This window comes from Lampris incognitus, chromosome 16 (assembly GCF_029633865.1).
Source record: "Lampris incognitus isolate fLamInc1 chromosome 16, fLamInc1.hap2, whole genome shotgun sequence".
Lineage (NCBI taxonomy): Eukaryota > Metazoa > Chordata > Actinopteri > Lampriformes > Lampridae > Lampris > Lampris incognitus.
Window position 1 is genome coordinate 14,842,782 of NC_079226.1, and position 27,619 is coordinate 14,870,400.

The 27,619-nt window shown below is 46.0% G+C and overlaps 1 protein-coding gene across 1 annotated transcript in view; it reads right to left on the reverse strand.

Moving 5' to 3' along the window:
* LOC130125977 (CD109 antigen-like) overlaps window positions 1-27,619 on the reverse strand; it is a 63,048-nt gene that overhangs the window by 30,527 nt on the left and 4,902 nt on the right. The window contains exons 12-30 of the mRNA XM_056295353.1: window positions 25,878-26,051; window positions 25,003-25,155; window positions 22,764-22,833; window positions 22,417-22,510; window positions 22,172-22,289; window positions 21,820-21,933; window positions 21,347-21,565; window positions 20,943-21,084; window positions 19,628-19,804; window positions 19,359-19,440; window positions 17,925-18,156; window positions 16,695-16,866; window positions 15,007-15,197; window positions 14,175-14,330; window positions 13,882-13,947; window positions 12,895-13,037; window positions 11,199-11,352; window positions 10,965-11,067; window positions 10,093-10,214 (exon numbers count right to left, since the gene is read on the reverse strand). Coding sequence (XP_056151328.1) covers window positions 10,093-10,214; window positions 10,965-11,067; window positions 11,199-11,352; window positions 12,895-13,037; window positions 13,882-13,947; window positions 14,175-14,330; window positions 15,007-15,197; window positions 16,695-16,866; window positions 17,925-18,156; window positions 19,359-19,440; window positions 19,628-19,804; window positions 20,943-21,084; window positions 21,347-21,565; window positions 21,820-21,933; window positions 22,172-22,289; window positions 22,417-22,510; window positions 22,764-22,833; window positions 25,003-25,155; window positions 25,878-26,051 — 2,682 coding nt within the window. The remainder of the gene's footprint in view (window positions 1-10,092; window positions 10,215-10,964; window positions 11,068-11,198; window positions 11,353-12,894; window positions 13,038-13,881; window positions 13,948-14,174; window positions 14,331-15,006; window positions 15,198-16,694; window positions 16,867-17,924; window positions 18,157-19,358; window positions 19,441-19,627; window positions 19,805-20,942; window positions 21,085-21,346; window positions 21,566-21,819; window positions 21,934-22,171; window positions 22,290-22,416; window positions 22,511-22,763; window positions 22,834-25,002; window positions 25,156-25,877; window positions 26,052-27,619) is intronic.

Genomic DNA, 27,619 nt, shown 5'->3' on the forward strand with positions numbered 1-27,619 from the left:
CCAAACGTCACATGTTATAGAGAGAGGGAGGGAGGGCGGGAGGGAGGCATGGCGGCCTGTGTATTTTGTCTGCACTGAGCAATCACAGCAGCTGATCACAGACAGTTCAGAAACCCACACACCTCCGACAGCAGCAGTGTTATGGTCCCAATCAAGCGGCAGGAACTGTGTGGTTTGGATCCGTAATGGTCCCACGTCAGTCACATGTGTCTATGCAAACACATACGTGCTGCATGGATAGGCTCCCCTTGTCTCTTTCTGTCTGTCTCTCTCACAGTTGCACGCACACGCACTGACCCGTCTGTGTCTATTTTTTGCCTCTTATATGCTCTAATACACACACACACATACAGGAGCGATGGCATAAACATATTTTCACCTGGTTCTAATTACTCTAATTGGCCATTGTAATGGAGGAAATGTGTGACAGCTGAGTCTGGGGCAGAAAAACTGACCCTGGTGAAAAATGCACGGAAAACCAAGCAGCTCCTCTGTGAGGAAAGACCTATTTTGATTCAAGGAGTGTTGCCTCTGTGTGTCTGTGCAGGACCATAGCTGGGTTTAGTCTGCTCCCCACTGTGACTCATTCACTCGGTCACACACACAGACACACAGACACACACACACACACACACACACACACACACGCACACACAGGCGGAGCTCTCTGTGCTTGGCTGACTTGCTGTGTCACGCCAAGCACACGAGTCAAGTGTGAGGTTGGATTAATGGAGCATAGACACCATGAGTCAAGTGTCCATTGTAAGCCAGATTCAATCAGTCACAGCCAAAGGGCCGGTTTCGTGAAAGCCCCTCTAACCTGTGCAACGTCTCCCCACGATAAAATCCGTAGGCAGTACCCGGCATGTAACTTTACGGTTGTTAGGATAAATGTTAATAGGGCATGAAAGCAGTTGATGTGGTCATCCTCTGAAAGGATGCCCTCACACTTACGATAGCATGGACGGTAGGCTATGAAAGTACACAAGCCACTTGTAAAGTCTGTGTGGATGTAAACAGGAAAGCTGTTCGGGGTCAGGGCGGCACAGTGGCACGCCTCACAGCAAGAAGGTCCTGGGTTCGAGCCCCGGGGTAGTCCGACCTTGGGGGTCGTCCCGGGTCGTCCTCTGCGTGGAGTTTGCATGTTCTCCCCGGGTCTGCGTGGGTTTCCTCCGGGTGCTCCGGTTTCCTCCCACAGTCCGAGGACATGCAGGTCAGGTGAATCAGCCGTACTAAATTGTCCCTAGGTGTGAGTTTGTGTGTGTGTGTGTGTGTGTGTGTGTGTGTGTGTGTGTGTGTGTGTGTGTGTGTGTGTGTGTGGGCCCTGTGATGGACTGGCGGCCTGTACAGGGTGTCTCCCCACCTGGGATAGGCTCCAGCATCCCTGCGACCCCGGTTGGCATAAGTGGCTTGGATAATGGACGTTGGGAGTCAGCGGGGCTTGTAGCAACTCATCGTTGTAACATGCTTAGATTTAGATGTACACTTACTAGGTTGCTACTCAGACACACAGACAGTGACTCACAGAAGCACGGTGATAGACTCATGCATCATTATAAACACACACACACACCGGTGGTGACAGCGTTTGGCATCACGTCTACCTGGAATGATCCTATCACTGTGATCACATCAGGGGTGGTTCCTGTAAAAGTGGACTGATTGATTTGAGCTTCAGGTTTCCTTTGTAGTCCACCCTTGTCTGGGACGGATCTGTTCCCCGGCGCTGTCTGAACTGGTCTGCGTAGGATCGCCTGGGGGGGGAGGGGGGGTTGTGTAAATACGCCCTCGCTCTGGGTGGGATAGCGGCTCAAAAGGGATTTTTTTCTTTCTTTCCATGACTCCCCCCCGGTGACTGCCGCATGTGCTGCCAAACAAACGCGTCGCCCTCGTCCTGGTCGCAGACGCGGGAACCGGTGTAGGTAGCGTCGCTGGGGGGTCGGGAGTTTCCCCCCTCCGTCCGTCTCCGTAGTTGCCGCCGCCCTCCGCCAGTAAGCCGTGTGCGGCGGTGGGTTCCCTCGTGATGCGGTTGTTTGGCTCGGCGCTAATTCTTTCCGTCTGATGTCAGTGGGAACGGTGCCTATCGGGAGCCATTTTCTATGTCCGCTTTGGGACTAATTGTTTTATAATAACCAAAATACTGCATCAGACTCGTCTGCTACACGGTGCCATGGGGTTTGTTTGTTTTTTTTCCCTCCCAAGTACAGGAATAACTCCCAAAATCAGACCAGTATTGACACTGATATGGAACCAGTGCTGTGTTTGGGGTTTGTGGTACTCATGTGAGGGGAGCGGGCGGGCACCAGTGTTGGATGTCTAGATATGGTAAGAACCCCGGGCCGGGATGCATTCGGCGCATATCCCGGCCCGGTCTATATTTACACAGAGGGGTATTTGCAAGTGACGGATGTTTGTTTTCTCTTTGCTCGGTTCGGTGATTATTATCCCCCCCCCCCCCACCCTCCACACCGGTCAAGTCCTGATCGTCCGTACTCAAATTCCCGTCGCGAAGAGCCATCTGCGAAATCCCCCTCGGCTTCCCGGCGGTTGCTCTGTCAATACGTCTTGCTTATTTGAACAAAATATGCACTTGATCTCGCCTCTTGTCCAAGAAGTGCGTCCAACAACAATAGCGCATGTTTCTGTAATGGCCGCCGTCAGGGGCTCATAATCATGACTTATCTGCTGACTTTATTCCGCCCGCATCCCCCCTTGCTTTTTGGCCTCGTAGCCAACGTTGTTTCTCTCGCAGCACCTCCGACATGATTGAACGTCAGTGAAAGCCGCCAGCCTCCGAGGCTGGGATGTATCACGTGGCGCTGATATCGTGGACGCGGCGTGGACGAAGAGGTCCAAGAACGTCTGTAAGAGGAGGAAGAAGAAGAAGAAGAAGAAGAAGAAGAAGAAGAAGAAGAAGAAGAAGAAGAAGAAGAAGAAGAAGAGGAGATCTCTGCAACAAAAGAGTCTAGTTTGGAGGTTGAAGTATGGGGTTTTTGGCTTTGTCGCTGGTGGCGTTTCCACAGGAAACGGCGAGCACATTTTAGGGAGAAGAGTTCAGCCTCTCTGCAGAGGTCAGAGGAGCTGCTTGTAGATGATGGAGGTCATGACCTCTGCTGAGAGACGGGCTGACTCCTGCAATGTAAACGTTGCTGATGAGACGCGGAGCGGTGTGTCGTATGGAAGGGGTCGGTGAATACTGAATTAAAACAGGTTACAGGAAGCAGCACACGGTCTCACCCTGTGTTGCTGGTGTAGGGCCACACTTGATGTGCACCAACCCCATGAACACAGATGGTCTCTGTCACGGTCATGTAATCATTCTCTCTCTCTCTCTCTCTCTCTCTCTCTCTCTCTCTCTCTCTCTCTCTCTCTCTCTCTCTCTCTCTCTCTCTCTCTCTCTCTCTCTCTCTCTATTTCTCTCTTTCTCCTCTCTTGCTCTTTCTCACACACACACACACACACACACACACACTCCTCTCTCTCTTTCTCACACGCACACATACACTCACACACACACTCACTCACTCACTCCCCTCTTTCTCACACACACACACACACACACTCTCACTCACTCACTCCCCTCTTTCTCACATACACTCACTCACTCACTCCCCTCTTTCTCACACACACACACACACACACACACACTCTCACTCACTCACTCCCCTCTCTCTTTCACACACACACACTCACTCCTGTCTCTCTCACACGCACACATACACACACACACTCACTCACTCACTCCCCTCTCTTTCTCATACACTCACTCACTCACTCCCCTCTTTCTCACACACACACACTCACTCACTCACTCACTCCCCTCTCTTTCTCACATACACTCACCCACTCACTTCCCTCTCTTTCTCACATACACTCACCCACTCACTTCCCTCTCTTTCTCACATACACTCACCCACTCACTTCCCTCTCTTTCTCACATACACTCACTCACTCACTCCCCTCTTTCTCACACACACACACACACTCACTCACTCCCCTCTCTTTCTCACATACACTCACCCACTCACTCCCCTCTCTTTCTCACATACACTCACCCACTCACTCCCCTCTCTTTCTCACATACACTCACCCACTCACTTCCCTCTCTTTCACACACACACTCACTCACTCACTCCCCTCTCTCTTTCACACACACACACTCACTCCTCTTTCTCTCTCTCTCTCTCTCTCTCACACACACACACTCTCTCTCTCTCTCTCACACACTCACTCACTCACTCACTGCCCTCTCTCACATACACTCATTCACTCCCATCTCTTTCTCACACACACTCACACACACACACACTCACTTACTTCCCTCTCTTTCTCACACAAGCACACACACACACACTCACTCACTCACTGCCCTCTCTTTCTCACACACACTCACACACACACACTCACTTACTTCCCTCTTTCTCACACAAGCACACACACACACACACTCACTTACTTCCCTCTCTTTCTCTCACACACACACACACAAAAACACACGCACACGCACTCACTCACTCACTCCCCACTCTTTCTCACATACACTCACCCACTCACGCCCGCCCTCTCTTTCTCACACAAGCACACACACACACACTCACTCACTCACTCCCCTCTTTCTCACACACACGCACACACACACACTCACCCACTCACTCCCCTCTCTTTCTCACACAAGCACACACACACGATCACCCACTCACTTCCCTCTCTTTCTCACACAAGCGCACACACACACTCACCCACTCACTTCCCTCTCTTTCTCACACAAGCACACACACACACTCACCCACTCACTTCCCTCTCTTTCTCACACAAGCACACACACACACTCACCCACTCACTCCCCTCTCTTTCTCACACAAGCACACACACACGATCACCCACTCACTTCCCTCTCTTTCTCACACAAGCGCACACACACACTCACCCACTCACTTCCCTCTCTTTCTCACACAAGCACACACACTCGCTCGCTCACTCACTCCCCCCTTTCTCACATACACTCCCCCACTCACTCCCCTCTCTTTCTCTCACACACACACACTCACTCCCCTCTCTTTCTCACATACTCACCCACTCACTCCCCTCTTTTTCTCACACACACACACACATACCCTCATTCACTCACTCACTCCCCTCTTTCTCACACACACACACATACCCTCACTCACTCACTCACTCCCCTCTCTTTCTTTTTTTTTTTAATAAATTTATTTCTGATTTTTCCCTTTTTTTCTCCCAATTTAGTGGCCAATTGATCCCTATTTTAATTCAAACACCCACCCTCGTATTGCATGCGTTCGCCAACTGCATCTCTCCGGCCGGCAGTCTCGAAGGAAAGCGCCTCCCCACTTTCGTGACAAGGCGAATCCAAGCCGAACCACTGTTTTTCCGACACACACAGAGACGCATTCACATGACGAACACAAGCCGACTCCGCCCCCCTCCCGAAGACAGCGTTGCCAATGATTGCTGCTTCATCGAGTCCGGCCATAGTCGGATCTGACGAGACCGGGGCGCGAACCCCAGTCCCCAGTGGGCAACTGCATCGACACAAAGCCGATGCTTAGACCGCTACGCCACCGCGGACTACTCCCCTCTCTTTCTAACACACACGCACACACACACATACCCTCACTCACTCCCCTCTCTTTCTCACACACACGCACACACACACACACACACACACATACGCTCACTCACTCACTCACTCACTGCCCTCTCTTTCTCAAACACACGCACACACACACACATACACTCACTCACTCACCCACTCACTTCCCTCTTTCTCACACACACACACACACACACACACACACACACACACACACACACACACAGTCACTCACTCTCCTCTCTCTCACATACTCACTCCCCTCTTTCTCACACACACACACACACACACACACACACTCACTCACTCACTCACTCACTCACTCACTCACTCACTCCCCTCTCTTTCTCACACACATGCACACACACACACCCTCACTCACTCACTCCCCTCTCTATCTCACATACACGCACACACACACACACACATACCCTCACTCACTCACTCCCCTCTCTTTCTCAGACACACGCATACACACACACACACACATACCCTCACTCACTCACACACTCCCCTCTCTTTCTCACACACGCATACACACACACACACACACACATACCCTCACTCACTCACTCTCCTCTCTTTCTCACATACACTCACCCACTCACTCCCCTCTCTTTATCACACACACACACACACACACACACATACCCTCACTCACTCACTCACTCCCCTCTTTCTCACACACACACACACACACTCACTCACTCACTCACTCACTCCCCTCTCTTTCTCACACACACGCACACACACACACACGCACACACACATACCCTCACTCACTCACTCACTCCCCTCTCTTTCTCACACACACACACACACACACACACACACACACACACACACACACACATACTCACCCACTCACTCCCCTCTCTTTCTCACACACACACACACACACACACACACACACACACACACATACTCACCCACTCACTCCCCTCTCTTTCTCACACACACACACAGACACACACACACTCACTCACTCACTCACTCACTCACTCCCCTCTCTTTCTCACACACACACACATACTCACCCACTCATTCCCCTCTCTTTCTCTCACACACACACACACACTCACTCACTCACTCTCCTCTCTTTCTCACATACACTCACCCACTCACTCCCCTTTCTCACACACACACACACTCACTCACTCACTCATTCACTTGCTCCTCTCTCTCTCACACACACACACACTCCTCTCTCACACACACTCACTCCCCTCTCTCACACGCACACACTCGCTCCTTTTTCTCTCTCTCTCTCACATACACACACACACACACACACACACACACACACACACACACACACACACACACACACACACTCCTCTCTCTCTCTCTCTCTCTCTCTCTCTCTCTCACACACACACACACACACACACACACACACACACGCGAGATCCTGACCTTACCAGCAGGGGAGGTTAATTCGTGCCATACATCTGATGTGAGACGCATAGTTGTCGGGCTGTGCTTCCTGTCATTTAAGTCCACCTTACTTCACCCTTGCCGGGAAGCATGATGCAACACAGGTGACATAGCTCGGCCATGACACCGTGGCAGCTGCGTGCGTTGTACACCGGTATGCTGTGGTCGCCTGACTGCGGGTTCAGGTCACGTGTCGTGACCTCAGCATGTGTTGATTTGTGTTGTATTTGAAAGTATAGACAGAAACTTGTTAGCCTTTAAACAACGTGTCTGAGCAACACCGTTTATAGGCCGTTAACAGGATTCGGTCGGCGTTTATTTTTTACTCTTCTGCTTTTACTATCTGATATGTTCTGTCTGTACTAAAAAGTGTAAAACTGCCTTGCTTGTGGACTATAATTGGGACTAAGTCTCAGTAACTTGATAAAATCCCATGATGATATGCACCTGTTTGTGCTTATTTGTGATCACAGAGTAATCATTTAATCACGGGTGTGTATCCTGGCCAAAAGTACTCCCTCATGTTTGTGATTTTATCAGTTTCTCAGAGCGAGATATTACCGCTGAGCTTTGCCGCCATACTGGATATGTTGTCAAGTCTGCCATCTAGTGCTCCGGAGAGCCCATTGCAGCGGGTTACAGGCTTTAGTCTGCCGTTCAGCGCACAGGTAGGTCATTCCGACCAAACTGGAAACAAACGAGAAGTTGAATAAGTTTAGGTGGAAACCGCTTTATTAATTCTGCAGGAGGATAACTCGGATGATAATTGGCAGTGCCAAAAAGAAAGAAAGAAAGAAAAAAAGTATAAACAGCAGTCAGATATGTTTATATACATGATGGATTTGTGTATCTGTGAGGAAGGGTGCGTGTGTGTGTGGATACGTCCCCCTTCTTGAAGTTGTTTGAATTCCCATAGGGGCTGTAAGTGCAGCTATGTACCGTCACAGTTGAGAGAGCGACATGTTTGTATGAAAAAGTCTGTTTTCTGTGTGGTCGCCATGTTCACAGGATACAAGGCAGGGGGAAGGGTAAACGACTGGGGGGGGGACGAGCAGGGAAGGGCACATCGAAATCGCAGCTGGTCAGAATTTCGGATCTCGCACTATCGAAATAGCATCCTGGGAACATTTAGGAGTACCTTGTGTACACAAGCTTGAATACAGCTTTGTCGCCCGACGGCAAGAAGAACACGTAACGGCATCCTGTTTAATCCTGTTTGCCTGTCATTCTAACTACTGTAGTTGCAATCCTGGGCCTTCCTGGGACACCACAGTTGTTTTCGTTTTGCCCACAAGCCTCTGGTCGAAGTTCTGCTCGTCTTCGGATGTTCACGTGACTTCTGAAGGTAACACATTTAGCCCGAAGTTGGATAATATGCTTCTTCAAAGCCTACTGTGAGCCCCACCTGGGTCCATCCACCCATCCATCCATTATCCAGACTGCTTATCCTGCTCTCAGGGATGCAGGGATGCTGGAGCCGATCCCAGCAGCCATTGGGAGGCAGGCAGGGAGACACCCTGGACAGGCCGCCAGGCCATCACAGCCCCCCCATCTGGGTCAAATAGGTTAAATTCCACCACAGCTCACCTTTCCTTTCTTACCTTGGCACCTTCTATCAGCGGAAAGACGAGGATATGTGCAATTCATGTAGAAAGAAGATGTGGAGGGGCGTCCGGGTGACATGGCGGTCTATTCTGTTGCCTACCAACACGGGGATCGCCGGTTCGAATCCCCGCGTTACCTCCGGCTTGGTCGGGCGTCCCTACAGACACAATTGGCTGTGTCTGCGGGTGGGAAGTCGAATGTGGGTACGTGTCCTGGTCGCTGCACTAGCGCCTCCTCTGGTCGTTGGAGCGCCTGCTCGGGGGGGGGGGAACTGGGGGGAATAGCGTGATCCTCCCACGCACTACTTCCCCCTTGTGAAACTCCTCACTGTCAGGTGAGAAGAAGCAGCTGGCGACTCCACATGTATGGGAGGAGGCATGTGGTAGTCTGCAGCCCTCCCCGGATCGGCAGAGGGGGTGGAGCAGCGACCGGGACGGCTTGGAAGAGTGGGGTAATTGGCTGGACACAATTGGGGGGGGGGGGGGAGATGTGGAATACGTAGCCCATGGAAAGCCCTGCTGTGATTGTGTGTGTGTGTGTGATTGACAGCAGCCTGCTGTGTGTTGTTGTTTGGTTCTGAGTAGCTGGATTTCACAAAGTTACGCCACGTTGACCTTCCTTTGTCAGACAGCCCCCCTGGTTCTCTCGGCGATCAGAAGTTTCTTGAGAGTGATATATACTAACATAAGCAAAAACACATGTACCCATGAGCCAGTAATTTGCATGGAGTGTAGTAGAGGCAGTAAAATAAATCTAATTGTGACCTTCAGGCAAAGCATCTCTTCCTTTTCTGCCAAAAGGGCGAGGAGAGGGCACATGTAGAGTTTGGGAAACTCATCCATTTCATTAGTTCTGCCCAGCTGCTGCCATCTGTACTTAAGCACATTATTAAGTTATCCTCAAGACATAAATATTGTCTTAAGAGAATTGTAAGTTTCGAGATCCAGGAGAAGTATTTTCTGCCTGTGTGTGTTTCTCTTTTTTTGATTACATTTATTGCCTAACAAGCGTATGTCTGTCCAAAGGAGAAAAAACTAGTCATCATACTACACTGATTAAACACAACAAATGCAATGTTTCACACAGAATTCCTGAAGCACACTACCTAAAAAAAATTTTTTTTAAATATGCACAACCCATAGTAGACAATAGAGGATACAAAATAAAGCAGCAAGTTCTTCATCATTTATAAAAATGACAACTTTTGCATATAAACGTACATTCAAAATGGCCACCGGTGCATATCAATGCAAGTCTACGTTATATCACGTCGTGTAAATACATTATTTCTGATTAGACAAGCTGATAATGCCAGATTTATTCAGTTTCAGACGACTAAAGCTCTCGGTTTCATCAAGCTACAGTAAAAAAGCAGATAATGCAAAAAGTAGGCCCCCTAGGCTGTAGGTGGTGGCGCTACATATTGAATGGGATGCGAACGTGGAGGAAACGGAGATGGCGATCCCTGCCCCACATCGCTTACATTCTCTTCCGCAGAAGGTACAGGAGTTCATGCTGCGCAGCATATCTGAGTTGTATGTCCTTACCGCTCTTCGTCCTGTGAGACGGGGTTGAGTGACATCATCAGGACACTTAGTACATATAACACAGTGCCAATGCATGTGCACTACAAAAGGGATCACTGTTAACTACTAGAATTTCTCAAGTTTCTTCCCCCCCTCCCCCTTTTTCTCCCCAGTTGTATCCGGCCAATTACCCCACTCTTTCGCGCCCTCCCAGTCGCTGCTCCACCCCCTCTGCCGATCCGGGGAGGGCTGCAGACTACCACATGCCTCCTCCCATACATGTGGCGTCGCCAGCCGCTTCTTTTCACCTGACAGTGAGGAGTTTCACCAGGGGGACGTAGCGCGTGGGAGGATCACGCTATTCCCCCCAGTTCCCCCTCCCCCCGAACAGGTGCCCCGACTGACCAGAGGAGGCGCTAGAGCAGCGACCAGGACACACACCCACATCCGGCTCCCCACCCGCAGGCACGGTCAACTGTGTCTGTAGAGACGCCCGACCTAGCCGGAGGCAACGCGGGGATTCGAACCGAAGATCCCCACGTTGGTAGGCAATGGACTAGACCACCATGCCACCCGGACGCTGAGATCACTGTTAACTCCTAGACTCTCTTGAGTTTCTAGATTTTGTTTCAGCCCACCACTACTAATGCACTGGTCAACTGCCCAGGAAATAAACAAGCAGAATTACTGTAATAGAGCAGCCGAAACAGATTTTCCAGTGTTTCGACAACAATTGAAAAGCATTACTCATATGCCAACTTGAAATAGCACAGGCTACTTACTAGGCTCATAGTAGTCATATATCTGCACCACAGCATCTCTCACATGGGCCACTTTGAAATTTCTGATCAGCGGGAGTTTGACGCACACCTCCGACGTGGTAACCTACAAGCGAGACCAGGAAGTGAAAGAAACATGCTGCCTAGCGACATAATCCAGTACATCTTAGTACTGGCGTTGTCAGACGTACAGTACCGGTCTGAACATGGGAAGGGATGACATAAAGAGAGACTTACTGAATCTAGGTACAGGCTAACTTTTCCAGGGGATGCCTCCACCTTTCTGATGAGGTCCATTGGGGCAGCCTCAGGAGCAAGAACGAAACCACTGAGCATGCCCACATCCAACATGGCCATACCTGTTTGAGATAGCCCTTGATTGTCCAGTAATCTAAATAAGAGAAGAAGAAGACGTTGGCAATGACATGAATGAGGGTCTTGGTACATAAATATACATAGAATAGAATAGAAATGTATTTGTCATTGTACAAGTACAAGAAATTTGAAAGTGCGGTTCTTATAAGTGCAAAGATCATTATAAAAAGAATTAAAAACATGAAACACACACACATTTCTGTGAATGTTCTCATTCATCCAAGTCATGGTTATCCACAGGAATTGAATCGAGTGCAACTGGACTTGGTATATATCCGTGAAGACGTTTCGCCTCTCATCCAAGAGGCTTCCTCAGTTCGTGCCTTTCTGACTAGACCAAGCTAGTCTGGCTAGCTGGTGATGAGACTCAGATATTTATCCTCTTTGGAGTCGTTATCAGAGCTAACGATGTCCATGGCTCTTTGTGTTCCGATGTTTAGCAACGCCCGTCGTTATCAGAGGTATTGATATGCGTGGCTCTTTTGTGTTCATTTCTACATTCTGCTGGACACCAACATATTGCACAAAAAGCCAGGAATCAAGACTTAGCAGCATTTAGTGCGGTTATGGCTCGGGGATGGATGTGGTGAATATGCATGATTTCAACCACGCTTCCATCCAAGTCCTTATAATTGAAACATCATTTTGAATACAAAAGTGGCTCCATTGATGGAAATGGCAAATGTTTTAATAAAATCCCCCCTAATCCGCATCCAAGTTTTTACATTCAGCTGAGGTGGATAAGATTTTTATTTGATAAAAACGAATGTCCTTCAATTATCCGAACCGCTTATCCTGCTCTCAGGGTTGTGGAGATGCTGGAGCCTATCCCAGCAGTCATTGGGCGGCAGGCGGGGAGACACCCTGGACAGGCCGCCACGCCATCACAGGGCAAATGTGATAAGTTTAATTGGGAACATATTTGCTAAATCAAAAATTTAATGTGAATATAATTTGAGCACAAGATATATGACCGAGGACACGAAAGCCGATGTTCAAGGTTTATTCCTTTAAGTAAATCTAATGAAACGTACCATCATTCATGTGATTTATTTTTTGTAACATTTTATTATTCACTTGAAATTTATACAAAAGCTGGAACCATAGCTGCTACTACTACTACTACTTTTGGCTGCTCCTGTTCGGGGTTGCCACAGTGGATCGTCCGTTTCCATTTCTTCCTGTCCTCTGCATCTTCCTCTGTCACACCAGCCACCTGCATGTCCTCCCTCACCACATCCATAAACCTCCTCTTTGGCTTTCCTCTTTTCCTCTTCCCTGGCAGCTCCATATTCAGCATCCTTCTCCCAATATCCCCAGCATCTCTCCTCCACACATCCAAGCCATCTCAATCTTGCCTCTCTTGACCGTCCAACCTGAGCTATCCCTCTAGTATACTCATTCCTAATCCTGTCCTTCTTTGTCACTCCCAATGAAAATCAATGTGCGGATGGAGCCGTAGCTGATTAAGGCGTACACACAAACACACATACAGCCTTGCATGTATATTATTTGTATTAGAACTGAATGGTCACACCTGCACTAAGACGATACCTACCGAGTGCATATAGACAGCAGCATGTGATTGTGGTCTCGCTCATCATGAAGGACATGGAGACTTAAAGAGAAAGCCTCGTGGTCTGCAGCATGATGGAGTCTCTGTGAAGGCGCTCCGCCCCCCAAGTTATAGAAGACATTCATCTGGATGAATCATAAAGGTGTTTAGGAACATGGCAGCTGAGATTTAGTGGAGTGTACACAGTTAGTCTTTACAGTTTACAATAGGGCCTGATGTCATGGAGAGAGATTACATGGGCCATTTGAAGTGTCAATGCCTCGAGGTCCCAGAAACAACATGAGGGTAGTTATTAATGTCTTGAGTGAACTCGCAGGTCCATGAAGCTAACAAAAGACGATAAGATCGGCTTTATTTATCCCCGTGTGTATATAAAAAAACCATATCTCTGGATTTGTCTGACATACTTCCTATCTTAGCAAATAATGGCACCAAATGGGAATTTGAAAAGAACAAAACAGGATGTGTAGTACGAAAGCTTTTGGACAGAAGACACCAAACCCCTACCGCTACACACTGAAAAGCTTAGCGTTTCACCGCAGCCCCTCGGTGTGATATTATCTGCACACACTAAATGCAGACAGGACGTAAAACTATGTGTTCCAGATGTTAATTGCTGAATGGATGAAGCCCTTTACCGTGCCGCATTTGCATTGAAATGTTTTGCTTCAGCATAAACAGTATAGTGCATTGTGCTCAGCGTGGCACATGTGCGGTGTTTTAATTCATTCTGGGCATGCTTCAGGGTCAAACCACACATTATGTGTGGTCAGAGTGACGGATGTATGGAAACACCTCCGCGCTGTTAGATGTGGGGTGGGGTTGTTCTGTGACAGTTACCAGTGCAGTGAGTAGATCTAGCAGGATTCCTATTATAGATGGCGTTCGCAATTAAACAACGGCATCACATCTCGTCAGCAGCACGGCATTCATTCGGTGCAAGTGGGTAAATCAGCTTTACTGCTATACCTGAAGTAAGGCGAATCCTCTCCCTTCCATGTACACGTCTATGAGCAGGTCCTTTTCCGCGTCAACCTGAATATAGAAATGCCGAAAAGCTAGGTTAGGGTTTTCCAATCATTACAGAATTGGAAATACAGCATCATACAAAATATTCAAAAAATAAAGCCAGAAAATATATGTGGAACTACACTTTGAGTAATTTATGAATCAAATTCCATTGTTCAGTTTTAACACTTTTACAGCTGCTCATACAAATTGGAAAACAGTCCTATCTATTGATATTCCAAGCGTTGCAGTACCTCCTGGCCCTGATACGTTAGGTAGGTGCTGGAGTTGATGCTGAAGTGGGATACAGAATTCGATGCTAACATGGACAGCTTGAGTCGGAGGTCGATGGTATCGGCTCCGCTGAAGGCAGCATAGCAAGCCAAGGCCTGCAGGGCCACCACCGTGTCCTGCAGAGGACGAAAGGTTTCACACATCTGGATCAGAAGATAGTGGGATTGAACCTGGCTTCTAACTCAGTCACTCACAATCTGACGTCTGGTCTCGCGTTTAGCTGAGATTCTGTTCATGGGGTGGGGTAGTGGGGCTGACTTCACCAAAAAAGAACGTGAGTGAGTGCATCTAAAAATATATGAATTTGCCTTTTTTTTTTTTTAAGAAAATGAACAATATATTTTTTTCTGCACCCCCACTACGACTCTATCACTTGGCGTCGTCCGTGCAGTTTCATTCAAGCTGGATTTCACAGAAACACGAGCAACAGAATTTCAGTCAGGATGTTCCCTACCACCTTTAAATAGTGATAGTCATTTTTAGGTGTTTCTGATGTGGCAGCTTGACACTATGAGTCCTCGTGTGTGGGGATAGACTGTAAAAAAGGTGAGAGGAAAAGATAAAGGGAAGATATTGGAGAAGTTCCTGTTAAACGTGGATCCTGGGCTAGTTCCTGTACGTGTAGGTCCAACATGAGCGAGCAAAATAGTTCCCTCTACAACCCTAGCTGGTGCTGAGGATGTTTGAGCTGCAAACAGGTTGTGTTTTTTTTTTTTTTTTTGTTTCTGTTTTTTCAGCAATAACATGCTAAAACCTCAATTTCTCGAGTAATAGAAAAGGTTTCAGCCTTACCTGTGTGGTCCCATAGCCCCCAAGATGGTTCCTCTGCTTGCTCAGCCACTTCATGAGGGGAATGCCCTCCACCACATTACCACGCCTGTACAGAGCCAGCAGCACATAAGAGGCCATCTCTATCTGCACCGAGGGCGGCTGCCACTCATCTGGGTCCAGAACGTCAGAGGACCTCCACATCAAGACTCCATCTGGAGTTAAAACGAAAAGACCAGCCCCAGGGTAGCGTCTCACCACGTCTGTGTGTAAACACTGCTACGCTGCACACCTGATGAAGGCCATCATGGCTGAAATCTCACGCTTTTAAAATAATAATAGGCTGATTATTACACTAAGCTGGCAAGTGTCCCAGCTTTCATATCTATCTCCACTATGTGATATCTGTTGAAGCAGCACCTCATCTTGGGGTGTTTGAGCACAACTTTTGTTATGTTACTAAACACTATGTACTCTAACAGATTGTTTCCCTGCCCACAGTGTAGCACACAAACAAAACATGCACCTTAGATTACTTGGTCAGATATTCACTCTTGATACCGCGTTTTCTTCAAATTCATTAAGTTTACTTTATTAATGCCCTTGGGGAAATTAATTTACTGCAAATTAGCCTATCCTAGCTGTGATCTGGGTAACTAGGAGCAGTAGGCTGCCGCCCTCATGCTGCACCCAGGGACCAACTCCAGTTCTTTTCCCATTGCCTTGCTCAGGGGCACAGACAGGAGTATTAACCCTAACATGCATGTTTCTTCTGATGGTGGGAGGAAACCGGAGCACCCGGAGAAAACCCACCACAGACACGGGGAGAACATGCAAACTCCACACAGAGGACAACCTGGGATATGACCTCCCCCCAACATTGGACAACCCTGGTGTTCGAACCTAGGACCTTCCTGCTGTGAGGCGACAGCGCTAACCACTTGGCCACCATGCAATCCAATTCTGCCCAAAGTGCAGAAATGGAAAATTTACTGACGTATCACTTTCTTCAAATCCAGTTTCATTTGAGAAGTTTCCTGACGAAGTAAAAAAAATATCTTTAAGCAAGATAGACCACTCTACCATTATCCAGACAATGTCGTTTAATTTTGATTTCTAATCTTGGGGGAAAAAAATATTCCTTGGCACATTTAAAATGGCGGATGGCAGTGATTTAAAATGTTTAAAGACTAAATGGCATATTTTACAGTGTGAGGTCTTTCTGCGGTAGCCATCCTTTATACATATTGTACAGAAAAACCCTCGTATATATACAATACAACCACTATGATTGTCTCTGATCCAGATGCTGAGGCAGTATTAGTCATGTTGTTTGGTTAATTTTACCATCACTCACTGTCACACACCATCACGGTGAACAAAAAAAACAAAAAACTGCACTGCTACTTAAATAACACTTTCCACTACTGATCATGTAGTTGTAGGAAATGTTTAGGCTGTGTAGACTGGCAGTGATGCCTGGTTTCACTGTTTAGATTATGGAGCACGATTTACAACAGTATCCCTAAACGTCGACATATGATCTTGGGCCGATCATTTCAGCATTAACGTAAATGATATTGGAGATGTTGTGATTCACAACACGTAAACCATCTTTGCTGCTCAGGCTTGAAAGTAGAAATACGGGGTCAGGACATGTCGTCGGCCGTGTCGCTCCAGCAGACAATGGCGGCCGGCCTTGTTTAAGTTACCTTCGTTATCGGCTCTTCTGCTGAGCTCTGCCAGGGCAGTGCCGGCGACAGGGCTGTTAGCCAGAGCCAGGGCGTAGGCCGCCAGACACAAAGTGTAGTTACTGACCACTCCGCCAAACACGCTGCTCTCCAGGTACCTTCTGGCCAGGGACACATTGGTTGGGTAGAGGTCCTAGACAAAGAAGATGGGGAAGAAAAGAAGACAAGAGATTGGTACTAGAAACTGCCTTTTCCATTGCATCATTTTTTTTTCCACTGGTACATGACACCATATACTGGATAATATGAATGTTTCCACAGTTTTGGGATGCTGACACAATGAGTGAATATTTTTAAACCTTCCATGTAAATAATTCAGCTATCATATCTGTACAGTCAGGACAACACACATATTTTGCAAAATGTATATTTAATTGAATTAGAAAAGCAATGTGTTTTTGTTTGTTCGTTTGTTTGTTTGTTTTTGCCTTGGCAGTGAATGGATTTACTCATACGTGCAGACTTCACCTTGTGTGCATGAGATCCATCAAGCCAGAGATCCATCATACAGTACGTAGAAGCAGATCCAAACAGATGACAGCTGGGGTGAGGTGGGTGAGTAGCAAAGTAGGATTTTTCTTTTTTTAGATACTTTATTGATCCCCGTGGGGAAATTCCTCTCAGCATTTAACCCATCCTAGCTGTGTAGCTAGGAGCAGTGGGCAGCCACCGTGCACCAACTCCAGTTCGTCTTGCCATGCCTTGGTCAAGGGCCAAGACAGCAGTGTTAACCCTAACATACATGTCTTTTTGATGGCGGGGAGGAAACCGGAGAAAACCCACCGCAGACACGGGGAGAATATGCAAACTCCACACAGAGGATGACCTGGTATGACCCCCAAGGTTGCACAACACCGGGGTTCGAACCCAGGACCTTCTTGCTGTGAGGCAACAGCGCTAACCACTGCGCTACCGTGCCGCTGCATGGTGCGTAACAGCATATGCATAACATGCATGCATAACAGTATGCATAACAGCAGCACCAGAGACTTGCATATGAGTAGCAGAAACTGGTAGTGTCTCCATTTAAAAATCCCACCCTTTAGCAAGGGTGATTGTGATTGGTGTATGGTCAGTACGTGGCTGAGACCGACCAGATCAGCTGCCAGTTAGAGTTTCCTAACTGGAAACTTACTCTGCCCATTAATTAATTAATTATCCTGGCCACCCTCTGACAGACTCATAACTCACCCCGTAGGTCTGCTCCTCTAACAGTGCCAGCAGTACAAAGGCGGTGATCGTCACTGGGCCTTCATTCAGGGTTCCTGCCAGCTCCGAGTGGATGACCCTGCCCACCTCGGTAAACTCTCCCTGGGGACCTTGGTTGCTCCAGAGCCAGCCTATGGCCCTGGAGAGGACGCTGTGCTCCACCTCTATGAAGGACTGGGCCTGGAGGAGGCACCTCACGACAAATGCTGTTAGCCTAGTACCGGGAGAGAAAAGGGACAGGTCAGGTGATTTTTTTTTAAAACAATTTTTGCATCTGGATAACCCCAACATTTTTTATTGATATTCATACAAACAAGAAAAAAACATTTAATCCATGCAGTGTTAGCCCTTGAAGCTCCATGTGATAACTTTTTAATGGTAAAATATTACATTTTCATTGTTATTCATGTTATAATGAGGCTGTTCAAGATGCAACAATACATTCATGGTGTACTGGTGTTGCACAGGACGTGATGCGTTTTATGTAAAATCCTGTAGTTTTTAATAGATGTTAGAAGGCCCCTCCCTGCACACGGATGACATGCAAATTCGTGAAGCGTTCCTCATTTAAAAAAATATATACTATACATAGTAGATGCCAGAGGTCTGGTGGATGCTAATGCTAATTTGTCTGGTAATTTAAAACTTTATCATCTTTTGTTAATGAAGTTTGGAAAAAAAACACATTACCATTCTCCTGTGTGTTTTGATCTACTATGCATGCTTGTTTGTCAGTCACAAGTGTGACTGCAAGTTATCGCATAGACTTTTAAAGCAACTAAGGTAAATAGTAACTGGAAATCCATATTAACATGTGTACTCATGCACACCCTCTTCATTTTTCCTCTGGTAGACTACTATCTGTGCCCTCTACCAAAGTGACGGGCTCAAAGTCCAGACTTTTCTCTCACTTGACCCCAACATGGTGGACTGAACTCTCAGTCTCAATCTGAGCTACTAACTTGCTTACCTCCTTCATGAAAGGCCTAAAAACGTCCCTGTCCAAGGCCTACCTTAATCCTTGAATGGTCTCTGGTCGTACCTTACAGTGACTACAAGTGGCGTCGGCTGTTATTGCTTAATTTAACACCATTATTGATTTCTATATTTGAGCCCTTTTCTATGGCATAATTTGCCTGGGTTTACTGTTTTGTGGCATCGTTAATTAATTCATATTTTGATTTTCCTGTTCTCTACCTCTTGATGACCTAAGGCACACCTACACTAAATCTGCTTGACTCGACTTGACATGCACTCTTAGCTTATGATTCGATTACCATATAGTGCTCCATGATGCCAGTTGATGACAGTCAACTTTATCTGCTAATTCTTAACTCTCTTGTAAGTCGCTTTGGTTAAAGGTGTCTGCCAAATGAGTAAACGTAAAGCCAGTTTCTACACATGCCGGGGACCCACCATGTGCTGCCAGAAGAGTCGCTAGAACCAAAAGCGCTGAAGGAGCCATCATCTCGTTGGTAGGACAGTTCCCTCTGATAAGCTTGTCATGTCAGAAGACACAGCATGGTTAATGTGACAGCTGAGCAGCAGATGCACTGGGAGAGCTTACAGAGCCTGTAGTCTCTATGATAGTATTGAACCAGAGCCCCCTATTATTTGTTCATAGCCCTGTTATTACCCAAATATCTTGAAGTCAACAATAGAAGTGAGTCATGAAAGCTAATTACCTTCTATCATGTAGCCCAGTGTCCTGGTCCTGAGCTCCTCGTTGTTTTCGGGGGTCTTGTCCAGGTACTGGAGAATGTAGATACTTGGTGCAAAATGGATCATGTTCTGTTCCCCACAACTATGAGGTATCTGAACCAGCGAATCCAAGTTGCCAATAGAAAAGGCCAGAATGTCACCTGATCAAAGGAAGGAAGAAGAGGCAGGAGGAGGAGGAGGAGAGGAAGAATTTCAGTGTTGTGTAACGTGGATTTCTTATGCAGTAGACATAATAATGTCTGGGACAGATGGTATTTCATGCCAGAGAGCACCGGAGAGGGGGGAGACATTGCATGTGGTTCAAATCTAATATATATATCATGTTTCATGTTGCTCCATGCTGCCTGGATAAGGACTGGAATGAGGTCCATGCAGAGTTGAATAGCAGTGCACTGGAGGGTCTAGAAAACACAGAAGTTTCATGGGCTCCGTTTCCATCGTTTTGGATCTGAAGCCATGAAATGAACAAGTTCTGCTGATAGCTGCATATGTGCATGTCTCTAACTTTGAATTTTACATGCAGATGAAATATTCTTTTCTCTTTTATGCATTTTCTGAATCTTTTATTATTTGTATGATTTGATATGTAGAAAAAGCATGACAGAGCTGTGGCGTACTGACTGGAAAAACAGGGAGACAGAAACTGGGAACAGGGGTACATGTGGAGATAAATACATGCTTCACTATAAAGTTCTTCAAATGTGCAAACAGCTCATTTGAAATGTAAGCATGATATATGCAAAGATAAAGCGCACACTTGGAAAGTTGACAATAGTTTAGGTGACAAAGTATGGAAGAGTGGAAAATAAACCATACACTCCATCACAAAACAAAACGTGCAGAAAAGGAATAATTGCATCCTTGACATTTCGCTTGATATTTAATCAAAATGACAATCACACCAAACACAGGAAACACAAGCTTGGCCTCCACCAACAAAAAAGATGGAATCTTGCTGCATTACCATGATGAATGCCCAGCATCCTTCAACCTGGATGGAGCTAAGCCAAATGAACCGGACAGCTGTTCAGAATCTGCCTGCCGTAAACATGCCCGTTGTGATGGCCCCAGTTTCCACTTTCAGCACTGACTACCCTAATCCTGTTCAAGACAGCGCTGGCTTCTTTTTTTTATACCCATCTGTCCCAAGTGCATCATCTAAACACCAAGTGAAAGGTGGGTACATTTTGTGCGTGACAAATTCACTAAATGTAAACATAAACTGCACTCAAATGGAACCGCCGCTGGAAGAACAGCGTGGACAAATGGTAGACTTACCAACCACCGCCACATGGGCCCTCTGGCTGCCCGGTACCACATCTGGTGGAAAGGAGAAGGAGACGGTTCTGGAATTGTTGCGCCTCATCGGTGCCAGCTCCAGGAACAGAGTCTTTGAGAAGGTCTGTTCAACTCCTTCAGGCTACAGCAACATGGAAGTAATTCAGCATTATCATAGGATTTACTGTATGCCACGTAGTATTCATTATGTTTTGTGTAATATGATGAAGTTTTCATGAACAAATCTCACTAGGGTCCAGAAAGGTAAGGAAACTCATTCAGATGCATCATACTTAATTTACAAAGTGCGTCAGAGACTGTATTCCACTATTTACCAAATTGTGTGCTAGGATATATGAAGATGAGGGCACCGGCCAATGTAATCTACAGTACTCATGCCGCACCTTCACAAGCACAGTTCGTATGAGGTTCTCTGAGACCTCAGCAGATATGGCATCCACAGATATTTCCACCTTGCCCAAAGCCAGGAGCCTTATGGGAAAGAGGGCCGAGGCAGCACCCTGACTTCCTACAGTGATTTTCCGTGCGTTCACCACAGAGATATCCCTTTCCTTTGCCAGAACAAACTCGTAGGCCTCGTTCTGCGCTACCAACAGTATGACCTGTGGAGAGTTAGGCACGAGGAGACGGGAGGAAAACAAGGAACCGTTTTGCCAAAGAATGGAACAGTTACTGGGATAATACTGAGAATGAGAGACATGAAAGAGCGTAGGAGGAATTATTACAAAAGCCAACATGTTAGGAGTGAAGAACACATCATCAACCATCCATTTTCATTAAGTTATTGTATAGCTAATTGAGTCACGTATGTACAGTAGCTCAGAAAAGGTACTGATAGGAAGTTTAGTCTCCGTACCTCCATGGCAGCCCGAAGGTGGTTGAAAATGTTCACCTCCAGGACGAGCTCTTCTCCACGGATGAGGTATGATGGCACGTCCATAGACAGCGAGAAATCACGCGATACAGTCAGCTGTGGATAAGCAGACATAATATACTGTGGAGTATGACCTCAAACGTAACTGTGTGAGAGGTGATGGGTGAGTATAGTTCAGCTTGATGGGCACAATATCATCTTAAGTTAGCGTTAGCATGATGTGATACAACTAAAGTAGTTCCATTTATATACTATGTCAGTTATGTAAATGATACAATCTCAATAGTTGTAAGTTCAATACATAATGAACATTTATATATAGATATGTGTATACCCTCTGTGGTACAGTTGTGAGACCAAAACCCAGTTTTTCTGACATCACCAGTGCTACAGCTCTCAAAGTAGTGATGCTGTCTGGTACTGTAACTTGCAGAGTGGTCCAAGTAGAATCACTGTCACAAGTGAAACAGTTTATCATATATTTTAGTTTAGTCCCAAAATATGAGTATGCCTCAAAAATCAGTGCTTATAATTGACAATGATTCAAATTGCAGATATGCCCCCCCCCCAGTGACTCACCTAACATTAGTGTCCAGCCACAGCCAGGTAGCAGTACAGTCCACATCCATCCCCCAGTTTTTCTCTCGCTGTGTGAAACCTCGCTTTGAATTACCTAATGGGGAGACGAGGGACTGGTGTGAGACCTTTAGGAAAATGTTTAAAATACGTATAACAGTCATGGCAGACGGGAGACAGGGAACTTCTTTGATCACCGCAATATGCTACATGTCCACAAGAGGGACTAACAGAAACTTTGTGCCATCTAATGTTTCGTATAGCAGAGAGAATGGTGTAGGGATCAGTTTACACATTTTGTATGCAAGCAGCAATATCAATCCTATTGAGTGTATTATTTATCATTATACCTATTTCAGGTTCATCAGGCTGTTGGTTCTTATGTAGCTTGGCATCGGTCATCACCATAATATTGGATTCCTGAGTTGAGAGAGATGGAGAGAAGGCATTTAGAACAGTCGTTCCCAGAGACTGGGTCGCGACCCACAGGTGGGTCGGGGGAGGGTCCAAATAAATCTCCTGTGGCGGGTCGCCAGATAAAACTTGCGGAATGTCTTCCAGTCTTTTAAGCTTTATGTCTGTGGTATACCTTTCAGCCACATGAAGGAGCTAGTTGGTATTTCTACCACACACGGTTTCCGCCATAACACAGAACACAGAAATAGACTGAACGCTGCATGCTAGACTGGAACGCAGTATTATTGAGACTAGGTTAAAACCTAGTATGTGGCTGGACCGCGACTACATTTATTAAACTGCTGTTTTTGTATGACTGCGTTTAAAAAGCGGGTGTTTTGACATCGGTTTCGTGAACAGCGATGACGTAATAGAAACATTTTCACGCTGGTTCATTTTGAAAGAGCAACAGCCAATTGGGAAACTCCAACTCCTCCATGCGACCAATGGCGAAACTCCATCACTCAGTCAGGCCCTCAGTCACGGACAACCGCATGTGTAGGGCTGGCAGGCCCACCTATCACATTAAAATTACAATGCAAAATTGGAGTAGGCCTTAAAAGATAATATTCAGGATAAGTAAATAGTACATAATGGGCCTGGTGAAGTTTTGACGTGGAATGGACCTGACGTGGTTAACGAATGGGTTGTTGACTTTGATAACAACAGCTGCACTTAAACACATGCCTATTCTGATAGGCCTGAGCATTTCACAAGACTTTCCACAAGAAGCATGTTTTTGGTAGTACTGACTGTTCCTCTTGCTGATGAGAGGAACTAAAAACAACGAGATAGCCTGTCAACTCTGCTTAAATGCATTTATTTGGTCTCATTTATAAAGTATTTAACATGTGTATATGTTTTTAATAACACGTGCGTAAAAAAGAAGTTGTGATTTATCAAGCGTATGTGAAATGGCTGGTTTATCTATTCAAGGGAAATGGCAGTTTAAAAAAATGGTCAGGAACGTTCATATATGCACAGATTCACTCTTCTCACGATTTATAGATAAGGTCTATTGTGAATTTGGGTTGCGATGGTGTGTCATTTTTAAAAAGTGGGTCCCCGGAAAAAAAGTTTGGTAAACAGTGATTTAGGGAACTGACGGTGTTTTTCGGGAACATGAGCCCCTGAAAACAGCCTTGGCCTTGTCAGAGGGGCTGTGAGCCAACATAACAGCATGCAATTCATCTATATTACGAGGTCCACTGTCAGCTGACGCGTCACTGGCGGAACAGCAGAATTGATGTAGTAGTCACTTTGACACTATGCGCTAGCCTAACCGCCGGGAAATATAAAGCCTTTGAGATATGGGTCAGGTCCAATTCTGTGAAGTAAGATGCAAAACAAAGACAAGTCGCCATAGGCTTAGGGCAATGTCAGGTTCTTGAGCCCTGTTCTGACAGACACAATACATGCTATCAGTACAGTAGACACACAGAAAAGGTTACCCTTAGATCATCTACTCTGGTGCCCCCCCCCCTCATGAATTCATCGATAACCCTCAGGTCCTGCGCACACACCTCCACCCAGAAAGCACTAGAGTTACCAGCTCTTGGTAACGGCAGTCACTTCCTAACAAAGCTGACAGATAGGTTACATCCAGTTTGACCCGTTTAGCTTACAGACTTCTAGATGCCTGTACACTAGCTGAATGGGAAAAGCTGTCTGAGAAACTGTTACAACTGCCAAATTACATGAGTGTGGGGATTAGAGCGAAGGGATGATCGGCCCGTTGTAATCAAACTATGCAGCAGCACGGGAGAATAAAGCGCACCTGACAGCATCTCAACAGCTTTCTAAAGGATGCTCCCTCAAGGTTGGGTTTCAGCTATTAAATCTTTGTCTTTTGTCCACAAGCACAAATAACACTGAAAGACATGCCCTGTATTATACTATAAACTTGATACTATAAACTTTACATGATGATTTACAGTGTAGTATATCTTCTGGATATCTGTCAGGTGATTCAAATTACTGATAGAGCATCTGTAGAACAAAATGCAACAGAAAATCAAGTTCAAAAGTTTGATGTATTTACAATAGTTCTCCTGTGTGTCCTGAGGGTTGGGGTTAGGACTATAGGTAAATTAAATGCTGTTTTAAAGCTGCTGTGAGGAAGGCATACTGTACCTTCTCCTCTTGGAGGTCCTGGTTGTCCACGGGGTCATCAACACCCCCCTCTACTACCAGGATTCCCACCTGGGATCCGGGTTCGCGGACGGTGACATTAAGAGATACCTGCTCCCCTGGTCTAACCTTGTCACTGCTCCAGTTCAAGAAAACCTTTGCAAGGCAACGCAAACCAAATAACAGCCATGTCAGGAAGCATCATGCACTTGCTCAGACACCAGTATTATCTTTGCTATCAACTTAAAGTCAGCCCGAAATCAGTGATCAGATTTAACTTCTCACATCTAAAAAGGTTGGAGAGGGCAAAATAAAACATTCAGCATTATTTTTTTCATTTGTAAATGACTAATTATCGTGGGGGGGGAGGGGGTTATACCTTTAACCAGCATTGTTTTTCAATTGTCTCAAGAACTGCGAGGGAGTGGACATTTCTTCATTAATATTCATGTGTGGGAGGGGTTTCGTGATTTGATGATTTGATCTGATTGAATGTATGTAAATTAATGTGTCTGATGACATCATGAGTATCACAAATACAAGATTGTCGAGAAGTGGAACAAGGGGGAGCTCTTTACAAAAGCAAAATATAGAGACTGAATTATACCTTTCTTACTTTTGTCAGTACAGAATGCATATGCAAATTATAGAATAAGTAACGTTAGAAAATATTAGTGTTCCCATTGCGCTCCGACTTCAAACCATCAAACACAAACCCAAAACTGCATTCCCAAATCATCCATTCTCTCATGGAAAACAGCACCATTCAGAGTCAAATAACTATAGCCTCCAATAGCTAAAGCCTCGAATGTTGTTTGACTTTTACATGTTTAAGCTCAGCACTCTCCTTAGACCTGTGATAAAGAGAATACATTTACATAGTTTTGTTCATGCATGGGTACGAGTGCTGCATCATCGGTGACCTCTCCATCGGCAAGAACAGAGAAGACTGTGACGTGGGCCTCAGGGGTCCAGGACATTGTTGGGGTCAAAGAAAAGGAGGAAGAGGAAGTCTTTGTCCCAGCAGCCACCACTTGTCCTCTGGAGCTGACCTGGAAGTGTAACAATGCAGGGGAAGAACTTGGATTGAGGTGAAATGTCTGATGAGTGCTGTACTTACTGCACATGAGGGATCAATTTGAGTAACACAAGCTTTAATAGCCTGCACTTTGTTTACTTTTTTTTTAACTTTTAACAGCTGCATTTATTTTAATGTTGTTTTTAGAAGTTCATAATGAGAAATAGCACGGTTATTACAGACTTGATCTCCCATAACCTCTTGTTTGCTGATAAGAATAATGAGAGATCGTGCATCTAAGGATAATAATGTTAACTAGAACATTTCTGGAGATATTCTGAGTGTGCCTGCTGCTTGATGCCCTCATAGCTCGAGAAATACAAGTCGTACCGACAAAGTGTTTTCATAATAAGCATCACAAGGCTTCAGTGAAGACGCTGACGTATTATAGGTGTACCCACTGTTTACAGTATAGGAGTTGTCTCGGGTTAAAAGCTGCCATCATCTCTTTTTGACAGAGCTTCAGAGCTGAACTGAGCATGGGACTTTTGGTCAGCACTCTGTGCTTGGGGGCGATGTATCAAAGAAACGAAGTCAAATTACAAGGAGTTACACTGGGTGAGAGAGGACACGTTTCTCTACGTTTTGATATATAAATTGTCCCTGATAGTTGGAAATTGTGGGAATTAAACGTTTTGGGGGGGGGTTTGGGCGGGTGTTCAGGGACGGCCGTTAGAGTGTAGGTCATGTGACGCACCCTAGCTCTAAACATTCCGCCCAATACACACCCATTATAAACCCTGAAACTGTCTGAAAAAAGCATACAACTTCAACTGCGATTTCGCAAAAGCCGCACTAGATATCAAAAATATCAAAAATATCAATGTATCTCAAGAACGCGTGAATCCGGCAGCCATACCAACATGTACCCCGGCTCTGCCAAATGTCGGAAGCTAAGCAGGTATGGACTTGGCTAGTACTTGGATGGGAGACCACCCGGGAAAATGAGTTGCTGCTGAAATGGTAGACCAGTAGGGGGCAGTCTTCTCTCTAATTTAAAGAGGGAAAAAAAAGTCACATTCTAACGCTGCAGTGACGAGGACGCTGTGCTGTAGGAGCTGCCGTCCTTCGGATGAGACGTTAAACGGAGGTTCTGACTCACTGTGGTCATTAAAGATCCTATGGCACTTATCGCAGTCTTTTGCAATTTCCATCGCCATGGTTACTCGAATTGCTGAGAAAATTCATAACACACCATTCCCGACTGAACCGCATGTTTATGTGCGAGGTTTGCTCAGAGCTGCAGGATTAATTTGCCAAATGTTATTATTGCAGTAGAATAAGAGGAAGTATGACGACTGTGTCCTTCTGTGCTTTGCACAACAGGCGTATAATAATGCATCTAATCATTCTCAATGACCATGCCTGACTGGATTGATTTATTAGTTACAATTTTTAGAGTATGCACATTCTTTTTGGTGAGTTTCACTCTGAAGTATCAAAGCTCTCAAGTTTTAATAAACATCCCTGACAGTGTTTCTACTTTGTTAATTTTATTGGTTTACTTGGGTAAACCTTTCATGAAGTTAGACCTTTCCAAAT